General features: G+C 43.8%; 1 protein-coding gene across 3 annotated transcripts in view; it reads right to left on the bottom strand.

The window, feature by feature from the left end:
- The window catches only part of GPR107 (G protein-coupled receptor 107), a 72,487-nt gene that overhangs the window by 19,674 nt on the left and 35,044 nt on the right, over window positions 1–17,769 (bottom strand). For 2 of the 3 annotated variants that reach the window (XM_019510669.1, XM_019510668.1), the window contains exons 12-14: window positions 16,912–17,029; window positions 15,485–15,615; window positions 12,865–12,908 (exon numbers count right to left, since the gene is read on the bottom strand). In XM_019510669.1, coding sequence (XP_019366214.1) covers window positions 12,865–12,908; window positions 15,485–15,615; window positions 16,912–17,029 — 293 coding nt within the window. Of the gene's footprint in view, window positions 1–6,288; window positions 6,340–12,864; window positions 12,909–15,484; window positions 15,616–16,911; window positions 17,030–17,769 lie in introns of all 3 variants that reach the window. The other variant, XM_019510666.1, reaches the window with a different exon arrangement.

The raw sequence follows: 17,769 nt of genomic DNA, 5'->3' as shown, positions 1-17,769 counted from the left end.
TACAGAGACTGTTTACAGTGGTTTCAAGAACAGAATCTGGATTTCATGGAAGCAATTCAGTGGCAAATAAACAAAAAGGAGTGAAGCTTGTACTCTTCAAATGTCCTTGGTGAGAAACAAACCCATTCTTCATCTCAAAAGGATAATCTCGCAGGGAGGCGAGGCATGACAGAACACTGTAGTGGGGAAACGCACACGCGCAGCCAGAAAAAACTGTCTGAGAAGTAGCTATGAGACAGCTGGTATTTTCTGGAGGCATTACAATCCGTGAACCAATTTGCTGTAATTACTGGGGTCCCTGTATCTGTTAAGTCAACACCCTGCAGAGTGAAGTATGGGGGGGGGAGATGGGACCCCCCCCAATATTCAATGCACTGTTCAGGCCCTTCCAGCTAAAAGTCAACAGGTGTGGGAGGATGTCTCCCATCGTGCCAGCATAGTCTGCAGGCTATTAAATTCTTCTGCAGATCTTTCCGACGCACCTTTTAAAAAAGGTCAAGCTGCATTTCCCTTGAACTTAAGCAGCTCGCCTGTGAGCAAGAGCTCAGCCTCCAGATCACTTCACCACTTCTCCCAAAATAATATATCCAACTCTTCCCAAGGTCAGAGGGGTCAGAGATGCAACTTCTACTTTCCTCCCCCCTCCCTTTGTATGAAATATCGATGACTGCCGAGGGCAGCCTGACTGCCTCCTCCTCTATCAGCAAACGCCCTCTCAAGTCTCACTGCAGGAACTGGGGAATATTTTTGGTCTCCTCACAACACTCGGCTCATTATCGCAGTCAAAGAAGAAAGGAAGAGAGGGAAAGGCAGAAGCTAGCAAGCTGTGATCGACAATTAGTATGGGATGCTTCAGATTACAGCAATTTTCTCCTTCATCAAGTCATTTCCACAAGATGCATTCTTGATCCTTCCCAACATGAGAAGCAATTGAATCTTTGGCAGATACATTTCTAACACAGGTCCCTATATGGAAAGCAACTGCCTCAGTTTACCAGGAACATCATGCCATCGCGATGTATTGTTCAGGAGAGGGTAGACGGATGGTGCCGGGGAAGGACAGGGAAGGTGAAAGTAATTTATACCCCAAATAGTTCTGTAGCATTTTACTACATGATCAACTTCAGCTTCTCTTTTCTCTCTGCACAGGGTATGCCTTTCCCAGTGTTTTGTAGGGTGAGCACCACATTTTTACGGATTAACTCTACACTCATTTCTGTTCAGTCTATCCAGACTAAATTGCAGTCTTCTGCATGCTTTGACAGATGCAGTCCCTTAAGATTTGGGTTTCCGCACTCTCCATTCACCAAAAGCAGATACATTAACACTCCCAAGCTAAAATGGTTCACACGCCATCAACATAAGCACTTCTAGCCTTCCCATTACCCCTCAAAGCACTGAGTACTTCAAAATGGAGTGGCTGACCTCCTAGGCCACTCTGCTTAATCCATCCAGAAAGGACAGCCTAAGAGAGATTTTTTTCCCCCCCTTTCATCAGGAAGTGTAACTTTTGTGATGGGGCTGAACAGCATAAAATGCTCTGTTGCCATGTTGAGCAGAAGGATAATTGCCTATTAACAATTGGAAAAAAAAGCAACAACACTGCACTGAACTGTAAGAGAGGTGGATCAGTTCAGGATGTGAGGAATAAAACTGGCAAAAACAGTACAAAAGTTACTCAGGGTTTCTTAGAAATACTGCAGAACTTACCTTGTCAGCCACAAGAAAAAAAATTACAGCAATAAAGCTTTTTCCTGTACCAATCAGTCATGCCTCAGCCATAATTTAAGGCTGATATCTGAAGTCATATTAGAGCAATAGTTCTCATGACAAATCCCCGCATTCCAGTCCCAAGCTGCGCAAGCGAAGGCCCTGGGGCTAAACGGCCTGTTTATTGAAAAGATTACGTAGGCTCTTGCTGAATGCAGCATATACTGATGTGGATGAGAATGGAGGTCAGCAACAGATGGAGCAGCTGTCAAACTCGGTTTGAGATTCAGGCTCTTCCAGGTGGTGCTGGAATTATGCATGTGGCCTCCCGGTGCTTTAGTGACATCACGAAGGGCAAAGGGTCCCCGCTGTGACAGTCTACATAGATACAATCTACTTCCAGAGCCACTGAACATAGGTTTCTAGTCAGAATGCCTGTGGAGGCTGCAGGGAACAGAGCAAACTTGTCCAGTTTACACAAAAATGTTTGCTGCCTGTCAAAAAAAGCTACACCATTTGGCTCAAGCAGCATCCTAAGAGGGTTTACGTAGCAAGAACTGCTTTCTGCCATGTCTAACGTTTTAACTGGATGCAAAATTTAATAAGGAGCAGCACTGCTAAGCCCTTTTGCTGAAACTGCATTTGCAAGCTCTGCAGCAAATGAACCTTAATAATATCAGAGAATGCAACCCAGATTAACAGGTGAGCCCTATAGATCCAACACTCTCCAGCTTCCTGGATGGCTCTTTTGTGGCAGGTCTGATACTCAGCTCCCATTCACCAACAGGGCTATCAGGGACAACGAGATGGCCATGAAGTGACAGAGAAGGAAGAACTGCTCTTATAAAGCATGCAGCCCACTACAGCACAATCACTATATCGGTGCATTCAGCTCGCCTACTGCTGTCAGTGTACAACACAACAGTTGTCTGGAACAGACAAAAATGTTGTGCATCAAGTCGTCTCTGACAACAGCTCTAGAAAGCCAGGCTTTTGAATCTTGGGCTACGAACATTCCTGTCATCATTCCTTGGTTCATCTGGCAGACAATGAAACAGCCTGGTAAGCAGGGTGTGTTACTGCCGTGTCAGTGGTATGAATAGGTCTCAACATGTAGGAAAGCCCCATTGAACACACCCAAAGCCATCTCTCCTGTTGTGTGTGTGTGTGTGCGCGCACACACACACACACACCCTCCAAACTTTCTTGCTTTTAAAGGAACACATGCAACATGGTACACACAAAGCCACCCACACAGCCTGACTTGTTACAAAAGGCAGGTGCAGATGCATCTAGTATTGCGTACGTATAAAGTCTTCCATGGACTCAAGTGCAAGCAGGAGGAAACTGAGCATCAGAAAGAGGCGCCATGTTGTTGCAGCTGCGACTAACTAGACCAAATCTTCGACTGGCCAGCTCACTGCAACAACTGCACTCGAGGGTCCCTTTATATATAGTACAGCAAAGATACTGTCAGCTGCATTTAGAACAGACTGAGGTCAAAGTCTGGAACTGGTAACGCGACAGCCAAAAGCAGATTCCACTTTACTTGGAGCACTGAAAATGAGCAGCAGAAAGCCTCCTGTAACATGCATAGAAACCTTCAAGAACAGCACACTTAAGATTCACCAGCCTAGGGCTAATTTAACTTGAAAGTCTCCAGGGCATGACTGAGGAGGTGGGTAAGCAGTTGGTTTGTAGGTAAAGTTGTATAAGCTAAGTATATACTACCTTGATTTAGAAGCAACTGGAGCATTCTACACCTTCCCCTTCAATTAAACTAGGACTGGAAGGGACTACCTGGCTCATGGAATCTAGTCCCTATCCAACCCAACTTATCTCTAACCAAGTACCCAATATGCCAGCAAGGTACAGAACAGCAAAACCGCAAAGCATTCTGACTGGCTGCAATGTGCTAGTCTGACCTTTATAGCTTGTCACTGCCTCCAAGTGGCCAAAACCAAAAGGTTGTATCCCAGTCAGATCAGATTAGGCTCTTCACCAAACATACCATGCTTAGCTTCAGGAAAACAATTAGTACTAATAGTATTTATGGAAATCTGGCGCATTGGAGCAGACTCTATTAATAGTCTGCAGAGCACATGAGCTGACGTGCCCGGCGCTGCATCACATGCATTTGTATAAATGGTGAAATGCACATTAACATGCAGAAAATGGTGGTGGTATACTTTTGAACTAACACACCTTCAGTGTGTTTTAGTTCAAAAAGTGCACTACTGCCATTTTCTCAGCACTGATGTGCATTTTGCCATTTATACAAATGCATGCACCACAACACCAGGTGCTTTTAAAAGCATTTGGTGCTGCGGCACGTGCATGTGTACAAATGCCCAATGAAACTAGTTTTGCTGCTCCTCCTCCTTGCCACAAGTCAAAATTACATTCTTTCTCTGGTTTAAGTAAGATAGCTTTACATACTCATGGCTCTAGTCTTGCAGTAAAGACACAAGCTATTAATAAGAGCTGCTCATAAGTAGGCTTGGCAGAACTCAATTTTTAAATCGGTGAATGTTGATAAACACTGATTTCACCTCACACACAGGCCAATGAAAAATTATTTCTATCAGTAAGCGTCAAAATTTATAGAAAGGGAATGCAAGAAAAATGATGGCTGATGGAGTGTGCAATGACAGGACGATGCTGACTGGAGTTTGGACTGCAACTCCCAGAAACCCCAGGGGACTGGGAACACAGGAAGACGACGTGGCAGAGCAGACGAGGGAGCTACAGATGAGCAGAGCCGGGACTGATGTCAGCTCTGCCACTCAGCTGGTGATGGTTACATTTGTCACAGCAGGCGGTTAAACTGTACTACTAATAATAGTATGCTGTCATTAATAAATTGTCTGCCCTCTACACCCCTGATTTCAAGCAATCCTGAACATTTTAACCAAATAAAAATCTAAATAAATGCTTAAAAATAAACATTGATACTATCAGTCAAAATTATTAAAACTCAGATCTGCCAAGCCTACTCATAAGTATGAGTGCAGCATGGGAACTGACAATGTTCCCCTGATGTCCCACTCTGAAGGAGTTATTCAGTGATCAGAGTAAGATATGCCACGCAGCATAACACCATCTAACATTAAGCTTGAGTGACGACCGAGAGCTTGTGACTTAATACGCTCCTGTGTCAGTTCCCCACCCCCCAGTCCCTTCTCTCACTAAATCCCTCACCAAAGCCTGAACACAAATACTAGAATGCTCTGACTTAATTTTTGTGGTGGGTGAGGGGGCAGGCATTGCAGCGCTGCTGTGATTCAAACTTCCAGTCTATCAATGCTCAGTAGTCCTTGACTCATCATTTGCAGGAGTTATTCTACATGATTCATACAGGGGGAAAAGGGCAGCGACAGCAAAAGACCTGATTGCCAATTAAAACTCATCATGCATATTCCCCGAGTTGACAGGGACTGAACTCCACTCTGAAAAATCCCTGTCTAGGGATAATCAATATGCAGCTTCACAATACCCAGTGCTCACCTGTGCTTTGGGGAGAGATGAGGAAGACAGAAACTACAACAATTATGAAAGGAAATGAAGAAAATGTTACAGGAAGCTAGCTTGCTCAAATAATCAGAACGTGCTGCTTTCTTCAGCTGCGTTCAGACACCATCTCACTCCACCAGGGACAAGACCCAGTGTTTGTGTACTGCAGTGAGGATCAGCCAGTTTCTCTGTCCCCTGAACTAAAAGTATGGTCCTGCACTGAAGAGATTAAAAATGACAATATGGCAGTTCCACGAGTACTGGTGATCAGTAGCTTATGCAATTTTTTTTTGCAAACTCAATATGCTCAACTCTGTAGCAACCCAGTCAAAGTCTTGCCGTGAATGATCGCTAAATAAGTTTAAAACCCATCTATCCACAAGGCCCAGATACTGTAACTAGAATGGGACATACAAAGCCACTGACAACTTTTTGTAGAGGGAATTTATGCCAGGACAGCAGCTGGCATTTATAACCTAGAAGTCAGACAGGCTTACTATCTAGAGCTCTGATAAGACAGAAGTGCTGGAGAAGGACAAGATGCACATAACTTAATGAAGGCTTGGCAAGTATGTGAGAAGTTGATGTTACACTCTTTCTCTGGTTTAAGTAAGATAGCTTTAAACACTCATGGGTCTGGTCTTGCAATAGAGACACAGGCGGTTAATAAGAGTTGCTCATAAGCAGGCTTGCTATAACTGATCCCTAAATTATTGTTATAGTTTCTTCAGGTAAAAGTGATATCTTTTATTTGACCAATTACATTTTGGTTGGTCTAATAAAAGATATCACATTTACCCAAAGAACTTTGTCTACCCATGTCCTTAGACCAACACAGCTACAAACAACACCCCTGAAACATGGCAAGTATGCAGTGGTTCTTTAAGGAACAATGTGCTTAACTGGAGAGCAATACAGAGAACTGAAGGAGGGCCCCTCAGGTTCTACAAAGTGCAATAATTAATTAGGAAAAGTTAAAGTCATGTTTCACCCTGTCCTTGGAGGGATTTAATGAATTAATGCCCTTCCCAGGAAGGTGTCTCACTGGTTTGTAATAACACTTACATTTTGGCTCTGCCAGCTCCCCTCTCCATCTCCATTTGAAACAGCTTGTACCTGCAATATTCAGATGTGCATTGATCAAAAATATAACACCACAAAGGTCTGGAAAGAAGAACGTCTCGCTCCAAGTGTCTACTACGCTGATCTCGGATGCTACAACAGGCTACAAAGGTGGAAAAAAAGGTCAGACTGTCCATCACAGCCCAGCACGCGGGCAGACAAAACTTTGTTGACAAGTCAGTCTGACCGCTACAGAACATTTATGCAATAGCAATAAGGACTGTGGCTCAGGACACAAGCAGACCCAGTCCAAACAACTGTGTGGCATGCAGTGGAACAAACAGCACTAAGAAAAAGCTAGAATGCACTGCATGCTAACCTACTAGAAGTGCATCACGCCAAGAGCAGAAAATACACTAGAAGCTTTCCAGATAGATTCCTTATTCCCTTCTTCCTATCCCCGAAGAGTCAAGCAAAGTACGTGCCTACTTCCCGCTGCCCATTGTAAGAATAACTGAAGAACACAACTGCCCCAAGTCGCTGCAGGTTCAGTGCTAGTAAAACATTCCAAGGCCAGAAGTGGAGTTTGGAAGCCGGGTTGGGTTAGTATGGCAGCCAGTATGGTATGCTCTGGTACCAAGTGTACGCATCAAGCAGGGCGCAGAGATCAGCAGTCTAAACTTTAGTAGGAAAAAGAGGAGAGTTTGGTATACAAGCTTCAAGTCACACGCACTCTCGCAAGTAAAAACCTCAAGGAAAAAATGGCCTATTTTAGCACCTCTAAACGTGAGGCCATGAAACTATCAGAGCAGTCATACAACCTATAACTTAGATCTGTGACACCTGCAAGTACATTATCAGATCTCCAAGGGAAACACTTGACAGGTCTACTCCCCTAACTCACAATCCCCTCAGTTATGCTCAAAAAGTCGTGTGTCCCCCCCCCGCCCCACTCAAGGTTTTTGATAATAGCACAGACCTATCAGTCTGGTTCTTTTTGCTGAGAACTTCAGAGCTGTGCTCTGGCCAGATCCTGCCAGGTACCCCTGCCTCCAACATAAGCGGCTGCCGCCATTAGGAGCAGACGGTTCTCTGGATCCAGCACAATTATGCCCTTCAATCAGTGTTTCTTTGATGCAGCAGCAGGAGTAGAGGGGCTAAAAGTAAAGAGCGATCAAGTTTTTCTGAACTAGGGGGCAGGCATGAAGGAACTCATCTGCCCACTGCAGAGCATACAGGGAAGGTTGCCTGGGAGCTACTAGCTGCAAAGTATTTCCTCTAATATTGCTGCCAACTTTGGCATGCTGCAGTGCTTCAAGAAAATAGCTAGCAGTTCGTGACCAGACTGCACCAACTTTCATATCTCTCTTCACATACACATGAGAGGGGCACAACAAAAACTGCAGCAGTATTCTTCTTCTTCACCCTGTCCAACAATACTGAGGGCTTTCAGCATACCGAAGAGTAAAGTTACTAAGTTTAAGGGGACATGTATTGCAACCATGAATTTAGGAAAGTGTCTCAAAAGCAGAAATTTTACTAAACAGTACTCCCTTTGCTCCTCCATGCATAGTTCTTGCAACATCCTGAGACTAAAATGTGAGTGTAGATGCATGACACACAAAGCATACAAGCCATTTCACTGCAGGGTTGATTCCCTTCATACCCAACAGAGGAAACTGCTAAGCATTTAGATTTGTGAACAAGACAAATTTGATCTTCAGTAACTAGTGAATCAGACAGCCCAATGAATCCTGTCTGGAAAGCAAAGATTTGGGGAAGGATCAGAAGCACAGCCAAGCTTTTAAAAGCTGGCAAGGAACACACAAAGCAAGTTACAGGCTCTAAAATGCACTGCCAAACACTAGGAAGAGAGGAAAAAAACAGCCTAGAGGGATGATTATACCCATTGCTAAACAGGGCAACAGCCAGTCATTTTGTTTTAAGAGAATTAAAGGTTGCCTTACAGGCGTAAGATCAGACAGGGCAGAGTAGCAACTCCAATTGTACAGGTACTGTGTCTGAACCACACCCCGCTGGCAGTCTCTCCTGCCCACACAGCTAAGAATTTTTCCTAGAACAATAGGAAAAAGTCACGTGTCAACTACTATTCCTTCTTCCAGACATGCACTACAGTTAACCTCAGCTAACTGGCCTTGAACCACCTGTGCATTTAGTGGCCCTTTTACTGAGCAAATAGATGGTCCAGTGAGCCTGCAACAAGCATAGCTGTGACTGGCAAATACAATTACTGGTCAGGCAGCCTTTTACTTAGAGTTTCTATTCTAGTCAGACTACAGTCACGACTGAACTAGACTTGGGGGGCTACTAGCTAATACGCAGTTTGAGATGCGGCTAAAATAGTTCAAGACATGCAGCTAAGTGGACGTGTGGGCGGGAAAGACTGCTAGGATAATGTGCTGAAGAGACCCCTGGGGACCTGATCCAACTGTTCCAAACAGCACAGGAATCACAATTGTACGTGGTTCCTTAACGCAGCCAAGTCTTCTTCACCAGTGGGAAGGTTATAAGGTAAGAGTATTTAGCAGCTAGGAGGTAGAGGCAAAGCAGAGACCTCTGTGTCAACAAGGTATGGTTGCAAAGATTGAGACAGGAAGTAGGGTAACTGAATAAGAGAAAGTGGGGTGGACCATCTCCAGCTGCTGGCATGCTGGAGATGAGATAAAGGCTAGGGACACAGAAGACGTGAAACTGGATGGCAGTGTTAACCAAGCAAACACAAGCAAATCTAGACGAGTTTAATGATAAGGTCACATTAAATAAAATCAGTGAATTGGTACCGAGCTTAATATGTAGAAGTGGTTTTGTAATTTGGGACAATGGAGCTGATTGCCCACCAGTTTATGCTGATCAGTGTTACTAGAGCCAATCACCAAACTAACTCCTCTAGAATCAAGACCTTGGTGTAGCTAGAACCTCCTTAAGAGCACAGTTTGGCAAGGTGCAAAGGGGGGAAATGGAAAAGCTAGTCGCTGTGATAATGGGGTTCAGTCACAGGGAGGTGAGGAAGCCAAAATTTAAAAAAAAACAAACTAGAAATCAATGAAGTTTGAGAGAGAAACAGGGGAAGTCTCAAAGGTAATGCTAGCAAGACCAGCAAGGTGACAAGCAGTTCAACCAGGACTGCACTGTCTGCAAGATTCAGATTAGGACATGCAGCACTGTGCTTCCTGTGCATGATAGAAGATCTAGTAGCTCTCACCAGTTAATAAGGAGAGACTCTCTCACCTTCATCTAGGAAAGGAATGCTAGTCCATTTACAGACAGGGCCAGTCACATCTTTCCTACACGACTAGATAGGGCCTCCAGAGCAATCGTATGAACTACCCAAGAGTCAGAATTGAAAAGGACCATAATTATTTCAACTAAGCATATACTTTTATATTTAAAAAAAAAATTAATGCAAATTAAGTCTGGCTGATAATGCAAACAAAATTATCTTTCATCCTCTGAACTAGTCAGCTAGGGTGGGACCCGTCACAAAATTCTACTGCTGGCACCAGGCTCCTGTTAATCCTCACACCAGAAGGATTCCCACTTACGTTCCTGAGACTCCTATCACCAGTAGCATAATTACTTTACCTTTAATGACTGCATTTATATCTGTCACATGAAGCCCCATCATCTCAGGTGCCCCCAATAGTATCTTAACTAAGAATTAAAGCAATAATCTTTCTGGCACAATGCTCTTTTTCATTATAAAAAGATGGCAAGCAACTGACCTATGAGAAAAGATGCATTCTATGAGCACATACAGATGAGCATGGGCATGTGGCCCTGCAGACCCACAGACCCTTCTACAGTGACATGCACCACACATTCAGGTGTTCCCCCGCTACAAGCTAGCAGCGCAAGGGATGGGAGGGTTGATGCCATAAGATCCTGAGATCTAGCTGCCAGCCAGGCTCCAAGCAGCAGGACTGCCATGGCTGCAGCTCCCCAAGGCCCCCAGAACCCCAGGTACAACTCCTGGGGCCAGCACACTTGCTGGTCCCAGCCTCCCCTACCCCACCCAGGGTAACCTGCCACATGCTAGAGGGCACGTGGCACAAGTGTTCCCCAAGGAGAAGCAACAGTGGCACAAGGTGTGCCACTGCTTCTTGTCCCTGGGGAAACAAATGTCCACACTTGTGTAGATGCAGCTTATCTGTTCAGACAATGCAGCAAGAAAGGGTAAAAACAGCCATACCTCTGCACTGCATCAAGTCACAGCCCCTCACTCTGAAAAATGAGTTGCTCTTGGGTGCAGTAACAACAGTTGTTGGTGCTCAACAAATATCCATGCCAAACTGAACAGTGTTTAGCCATACCAAACAGGAGTCTCACAACCAAAAATAAAGAAACTAGAGAAAAAGCTCAGAGGTTGCGTCAGTCAGAGGGACGTAGCTATGTTTATAAGACACGTTAAGAGCCAGACCTGTTGTACCTTTCCAACCTACAACCTGAAACTGAAACGTATCTTCCCAAAAGAACTGATTACTTGAATCTTGATTTTCATGTCCCGTGCTTTGTGGGCAACTCTTCTATGTTGGGTACCTCTGATGACAGCCACTTCATTTATCTCTTTCAGTCAGTTCATTCGAACATTAAGCAAACTCTACAGCACCATCTTGTGAAAAAGACTGGCCAACTGCACAGCACTATGATCTGCTACCATTACACTGGATCTCAGGCTCTGATCATCACTCTCAAGGCAGGTAGGCCCTAGACACAGAATTAAGACATCTCCGTATTGTCAGAATTCATTTCAAAACAGCGTTCTACTCAGGACACACCAGACAACCAGGCATATGCACCAGCACCTAGAAACGTCACAGGGCTTGGCACCATGCATGTGTACATACACACTCACACACCTCACTCCAGAGAGCTTAGAATCTAAGTATATCTTGATCCAGAGACAGATAACAAAGCAGACCAGAAAGAGATATATGTTTTTTTAAGGGAGATTCATATTCTGGGTCAACAATGGCATGATGTTTTATCAAAGAACTGCTTATAGCAAAGTCTGCAGTCTGCTGCTAGCAGCTCTTGCTTGCATTTCTGGTAGCAAATCTAATACTTAATACTTCTACAACATTCTCCATCCCTGAAGCTACTTTTTTTTTTTTTTTTCCCTCCCAAACCATCATCTGTATTTTACAGCTGGGAAACTGATATTAAGCGACTCACCTGAGGTTTCTCAGTAAGACGGTGACAGACCTGAAATCAGTATCCAAGCTTCTAATTTTAGGATTTGCCCACTAGATCACAGATGTACCCTATACCTAGGGTAACTATAAGGAAATCTAGGACATTGTCCCACCCCTTCCCCACCCCAAATCAGCAGCACTGCTGCAGGTAGTGGTAGCCAGCAGCAGGCAGGGGCATGGGCACAGCCTGGCAAGGAGGCAGAGCCGCTACCAAGCCACTCTGCCTCCTCGTGCTGGACTACACCCCATGCTCCTCTGATTCCAGGACTCTCATTTTAAATTTTCACCAACCAGCTGGGCCCAGCTTTCGAAAGCTGGGACTGTCCTGGCCAAACAGGATGTATGGTCACCCTACCTATAGCTAACATGAACTGCAATTGTAGTATATCACACTGGAAGAAGCTAAGAGGCAACTGCAAAGATAGAATAGAGGAAGAGAATAAAAAGTAGTTAAATGGAAGCGTGCAAACAGGTTGGAACAAGGAGGAGTAGACAATAGCACGTATTAGCAGTGTTGCCTCCTGAAAAAGAAGGTTTAGGCTTCAGTAACAGGAGTATTGGAGAGTATTAGGTATTGCCAAAGGGATCCAGTTTTATTCAAGAGATGGAGATCTGCAACCATGTGAGCTGAGTACTGATCCTAGAGAAGCAGGAGGACAAGTCAGGAAAGCCAAACACCGCAAAGGTTTTATGCTCCAACCTCCCTTTCCCCTCACTTCTGCAGCTGACAGTAAAGTCCAACATACTTCCCCTCTTTGACCAGCTCCCCATAAAGCTGAAGTACAGAAATATGCAAGTTAGGAAACTTTGGAACAGCTGGAGCTTGTTTAGTAGTCACTGTTGTATAATTTACACTAATTTCTAAACAGGTTCCTTCAGTTCCCTTCTTCCGGACAGGAACACAAGGAAGGATAACAATTCCTGAAATCTGTTTCAAGCTTTGCTATGAAGTCACTGACATTTCAGACAAGCCATCTGCCCTCTCTACCTCCATTTGCTTTCCAGGAAATTCAGATACTGCAGAGGGGGCTACAGGAGGGTTCTTCCGCAGAAGTTTTATATACAAGGTACTCCAGCAGCCAAAGTACCAAGAAGAAATGCCACTTTACCTAGGTATTGCTTCTGAGTTTGTCTAACAGAAGTTAGTCATGTAACAAACACCTTGTTGGCACAAGCATCCCAGTGCTACCCAAGCAGCACTTGTTATTGTGTTTTGTTTTTTTTAAAATCAGCATTCTCTCACTCACTCAAGGACAGACATTTCTAAGATGCTTGAAACCTAAAGCTCATTGAAAGGTGAAACTCAGGCAGCAGCAGTTTTTGACATTTAGTGTGAAGCAGCAAAAAAAAGATGCAGATTACTTACCTTTCCCATCTGTTGCTGAAGCCTCCTGTAAGTGTCTTATTGACCTGAAAAATAAAGCACAAGTTTAACTATAATAGTGGAGTGCTAAATTTAACTCAGTATTGGTCAACTCTGACAGTGCGATTCCATGAGTGGTTACTGGCAGGGGAAGTATCTTCTTGGTCAAGTAACTAGAGCATACTTAGCACTCTTTACCATCTCCATCTCCTCAAGCCAGATGTATTAAAATTAGAGCACTGGAGTGCCCTCTACTGCTGGGAAAAACAGATGAGTAGGACCTGCTTTACCCACTGGAAAGCTACCCAAGAAGATAAGCAGCTTGGATAGCATCCATTTTAGTACTTTCCACTGGTATGAGAAAACTCTGCTACTACTCACAGTGCTGCCAAGTGGCTGGCATCTTATTGCTTTTTTAAGCTCTTTTCACTGAAATTGGTGATCATAGCTCATGGCTCTAAATAGTAAATGTCACAAGTTCAAAAGCCACCCTGAAGGAACAGAATCTCAACGACCAACTCCTATTCTCCTTGCTGAGATGAGTCATCCAATCATTTCCAATGAAGCTATCCACAAAGTACAGCTCAGGATTTCAACCCCAAACCTTAATGTCTATGTATACTAATATCTTGACAATATGGCCATTTGTTCAAAAGGAGAGGAACTCCTTAGATACAAGAGCTTTCTAGAAAAAGGGTTTTGTACCCAGGGAGTTGCAGAAGTACATTTCTAGCCCTGAGGGTGCATTTCACCTACCCTGGAGATCTTCAAAAGGAGACTGGATGCATACCTTGCTGGGGTTATTTGACCCCAGCAGTCTTTCCTGCCCAGAGCAAGGGAGGGGGCTGGACCTGATGATCTCATGAGGTCCCTTCCAACCTCTATGAATCTGAGAGAACAATTTTTACACTATGCCCCAGTAAATGTGCCTTTACCATAAGAAAAACACCACACAACTTAATGCTTTGGTATTGAAGTAGCTTCATTTACACTGTCCATATAAAAAATACATATATAAACCTGAAAGTACCGTCAGGTTTTTTTGGGGAGGGGGTAGATGTCACACAATGATTTGCTGAAAGATCCTACAGATGTTATGGAAAAACAACAGTATGAGTTTAGACAGTCCTCTGTCCAACTACTAAACTGCATAAAAGACAACCCAGTTTGACCAAAGCAAACCAAGGTGGAACTCTATTGCCATTTCCTCAATTTCATTTGCTGAGCAATATACCAATCTTGAGCAGCAGCTTTCCAAAGTAAGGTCAGAAACATGGAGAGTGCTGTGCACTTACAGAACTAGAGGTTATCCCTCCGATATGTTTGCATCCTCTGTGTTACAGTAGATGAGCAAGGATCAAAATGTGACAATTCTTGCAATTGTATTGTTCAAAGGACCCAGCAGCCCATTTATATCTGCTCATTTAAATCCAGCTGTTGATTTAATTAAGGCTAAAATGGAATTCAGTAGATAAACACTGCAGCTAAATGACTGTTTTAAGGACCAAAGACAGCATTTAGCAGAGTTATTTATATTTTAGCCTAGTTCTGTTTAGCCAATGTTTCCTTGGCAAAAAGAGTGGAACAAGGGCAAGGAAATGTTCCTTACAGGATTCCTCCCTTCAAGCAGCGAAGTAAATACATAGGAAATGTGGATGAAAGCCAAAACCATTTGGTTGTCATCTAGCTGCTTGATTTTCCATCCCAGATCACTAGAACAAAAACATGCTTCTTTATCTTTAATGACCACCACTTTTGAAAAAAAGTTCAGATGCATAAAGAAAGCTCCACATAAAAACCAAAACAAAATATGGATAGTAGCTAGGCAAGCAACCTCTTCCTTCATACCTTTTAGGGCCCTTCATTTTAGTTCCATATCAGCTTGGCACCCCCTCTTACTCCAGGAGATAATTTCCAGCAGAAGTAAAGGGCAGCAAGGCAGAGGTTACAAGAGGACCTTGCTCACATACTCACACTACAGGAATGAATCCTGGGATGTTTCACTGCCCAATCTGTTTCCCTTATTCCGATTCATTTCTAGACCTCTGCAGCTTCAGAGGTGTTCCCTACTCTGCTTCGGACCCAAACCTCTTAGTGCCCTCACACCTAGTGACCTTGGGGAAGTTCAGTTTCCATAACCTTTCAGCCTTTGCTTTCCTGTGTGGAAAGCCAAGAAAACAAACTGGTGCTAATTTGTGGACCCTGGTCTTCCTAGGGACAGGACTCAATATGCCTTCTCAATTCACAGGCACCTCCAAGCTGCCAAACAAGTCACCTACCAATTCACACCCACCTACCAAGCTGTGTTCGTCAACCAAAGCTCAATATCACATTATTAGTTTCTCAAACCAAAACTTCTCATCTTTTGCAGGTGACAAGCCTTTATTCAAAATAAAAACAATTTTCAAACTAGAAAAGAGAACACGATCCTACATAATGTATGCATTTCAAGATGTTGGACAAAGAATATTCTACCTCAGTGAGGAGTGAGACTTTCTTTGCTTTACACTGCACTTTTATCACCTTGAGACCCACCCTCTGGAGTCCAAACCCATAAGTTCAGCAACAATGCCCAAAGAAATCAGGACCCTGAAAACCAAGTGCATCAAATGCATTAACTCACCATACTACTGGAAATAGGATGGCCCCACAGCATAGTAAGTCTACCAGGAAGAGGATCTCTTTCCACAGCCCATATTCAGTGGTTCCCTCTTCTGTTGATTCTATGATGATGTATGCCACATTTGCCAGGACCTACAGGGCACAGTAAGCCATTATCAGTTTAAGAAGAAAGAGTTGAAGTGCCATCATAGAGTCCCACCCTTAACTCTGGGTATGTCTGCAAAGGTCAACACACTATGATGCAGACACCCCCAAGTTAACCCAGAATGCAGCAGCTCCTGTGCCAGCAGCAGTATAGCTGGCTCTTCACCTGGATCAAGCAGCTCTACTAACACAGGTGTACTCCCTTTGGTACCCAAATTAGCTCCAAATGTATTGTGCCTCGTAAAGAAACTGCCAATGACTCTCGATAAATTGCAATTGATTGCACTGATTTTCTAGGTTGCCAGATCCATAAAAAGTCAGCCTAATTTCCTTGAAAGAGCTTGTGCATCAACTAAGTCATAACACTCAATACCTCCTCTGTAAAAACTTTTGTGACAAGGTCATGTTTTCAATGACACCTTCACAGATTTCATACCAATAGAACAAACTGGAATTAAATTTCTGCTGATGTTCAAGAAAGGATCAGAATCTTTTTTCACTCCACTGTGCTGGATCTGCAGTGCCAGCAATAAGCAGTGAAGGCATTCACTGAAGTATGTAAGGAAGACTGCATACTGAAGGCCAAACTCCAGGCCCACACATTCAACTGGGTATGAGATGCAGTGCTTTGTGCCTGAAGCACCAGTTCTAGGGCTGTCCAAATGGCAGCTAAGATTTGTGCATCTGATTTTGTAAAACAAGACTAGCAAGACCAAAAGACTAAGCTACTGGAGGCAACAGGCCTTGGAACTATCCCTTTCAGTTCCTGTATCTACTCTCACTTCTGGAGCAGAAGGGGAACTCAAGCTATGTAACACACTGGGGATATTTACTTCTGTTGTCCCAATTCTAGAGACTCTTGAGCCAAGTGGTTTTTTTAACCCACCCAGTTCCAATATTTCAGAAGCCAAGTCTCCACTCATCCTTGATTTTTGTTTGACTATTCAAATTATGGCTCGAATTCTGCTCCAATACCAGTGAATGCATCTCATGTAGTCAATACCTACTGTCTTTCACACTGTTTAATCCTTGTATCTGCCACTCATCACGGAGAAAAGTAATTTGAGTGACCAGACACTGCATCTTCACAGACCAAGAGACTGGATCTTAACTCCACCACGCCAATAATGGGTTGACAGGCTTGTTCACAGAATCTAATATTTTGGACTACAAGCTTCATGGCCAGTACCTTAATGCAACCTGCCATCATAGGGAACACCTGCAACTAGACATCACCAAAGCGATGTAAAAAGTTTTCGTGGATTCTTACAGATCTGTTCTCACCTGTAGTGGGATGACGATCATGAAGATTTTTTTGTCTTTATCTGAAAGGATGTGTTTAATGAAAGCCCAGCCAGTTCCAATGAGTGCAATGGTGATGAACAGAAGAGCACCCTTCAGCCTAAAAAAGGAACAGATGCCTGTAGTGACAAACTTATCCCACTTCACTCCCACTCTGCCTGGTCATCTCTTGTGCAGACAATTTTAACAAAACCCCAAACCCAAGCAAATGCATTTCTTTAGAAAAACTGACAAACATTTAATTTATAACAGAAAACCAAATTTACTCACTTATGCCTGCACACTGCAGAGGAACGTGAGACTTTTCTTACAAGTGTTCACAGAGTGCTAGCATTCTGAGGGAGTTATGCATCTGTCATTATGATCTTAAAAAAAGTCTGAAGGAGAATTTGAAGTCTCCTAGTGGAACTGGCAACTCTGTCTTCCCTTCACACTCGCAAGGGAATTAGATTCCAGAATTAAAAGCTACACAACAGAGCCTCAATGTAGAAAAGCAAAGCATTTCTTTTCAGAAACTCATTTACTCTTCCACCTGCAAGCACCAACCCCCTGTAGGTGCGCTTTAAGAGCCCACCCCCCTTAAAATTAAAATGACTGCTTCTTGGCAGTATCAGCAGCAGCTTGCTCTTCCTCCCCATAAGAAGACTGAAGACCCTGCACTAAGTTACAACAGAACCAGACTTCATAGTTTCAAGGGTCGGAAGGGACCTGAGCAGATCATCTAGTCCGACCCCCTGCCATGGCAGGAAGAGCACTGGGGTCAAATGACCCCAGTAAGGTGGTCATCCAACCTCCTCTTAAAAACCCCCAGGGTGGGAGCCTGCACCACCTCACTTGGAA

The sequence above is a fragment of the Gavialis gangeticus genome, unplaced genomic scaffold, assembly GCF_001723915.1.
Source record: "Gavialis gangeticus isolate Ggan-Ray unplaced genomic scaffold, GavGan_comp1, whole genome shotgun sequence".
Taxonomy (NCBI): domain Eukaryota; kingdom Metazoa; phylum Chordata; order Crocodylia; family Gavialidae; genus Gavialis; species Gavialis gangeticus.
This window is presented reverse-complemented; position numbering and strand designations above follow the sequence as displayed.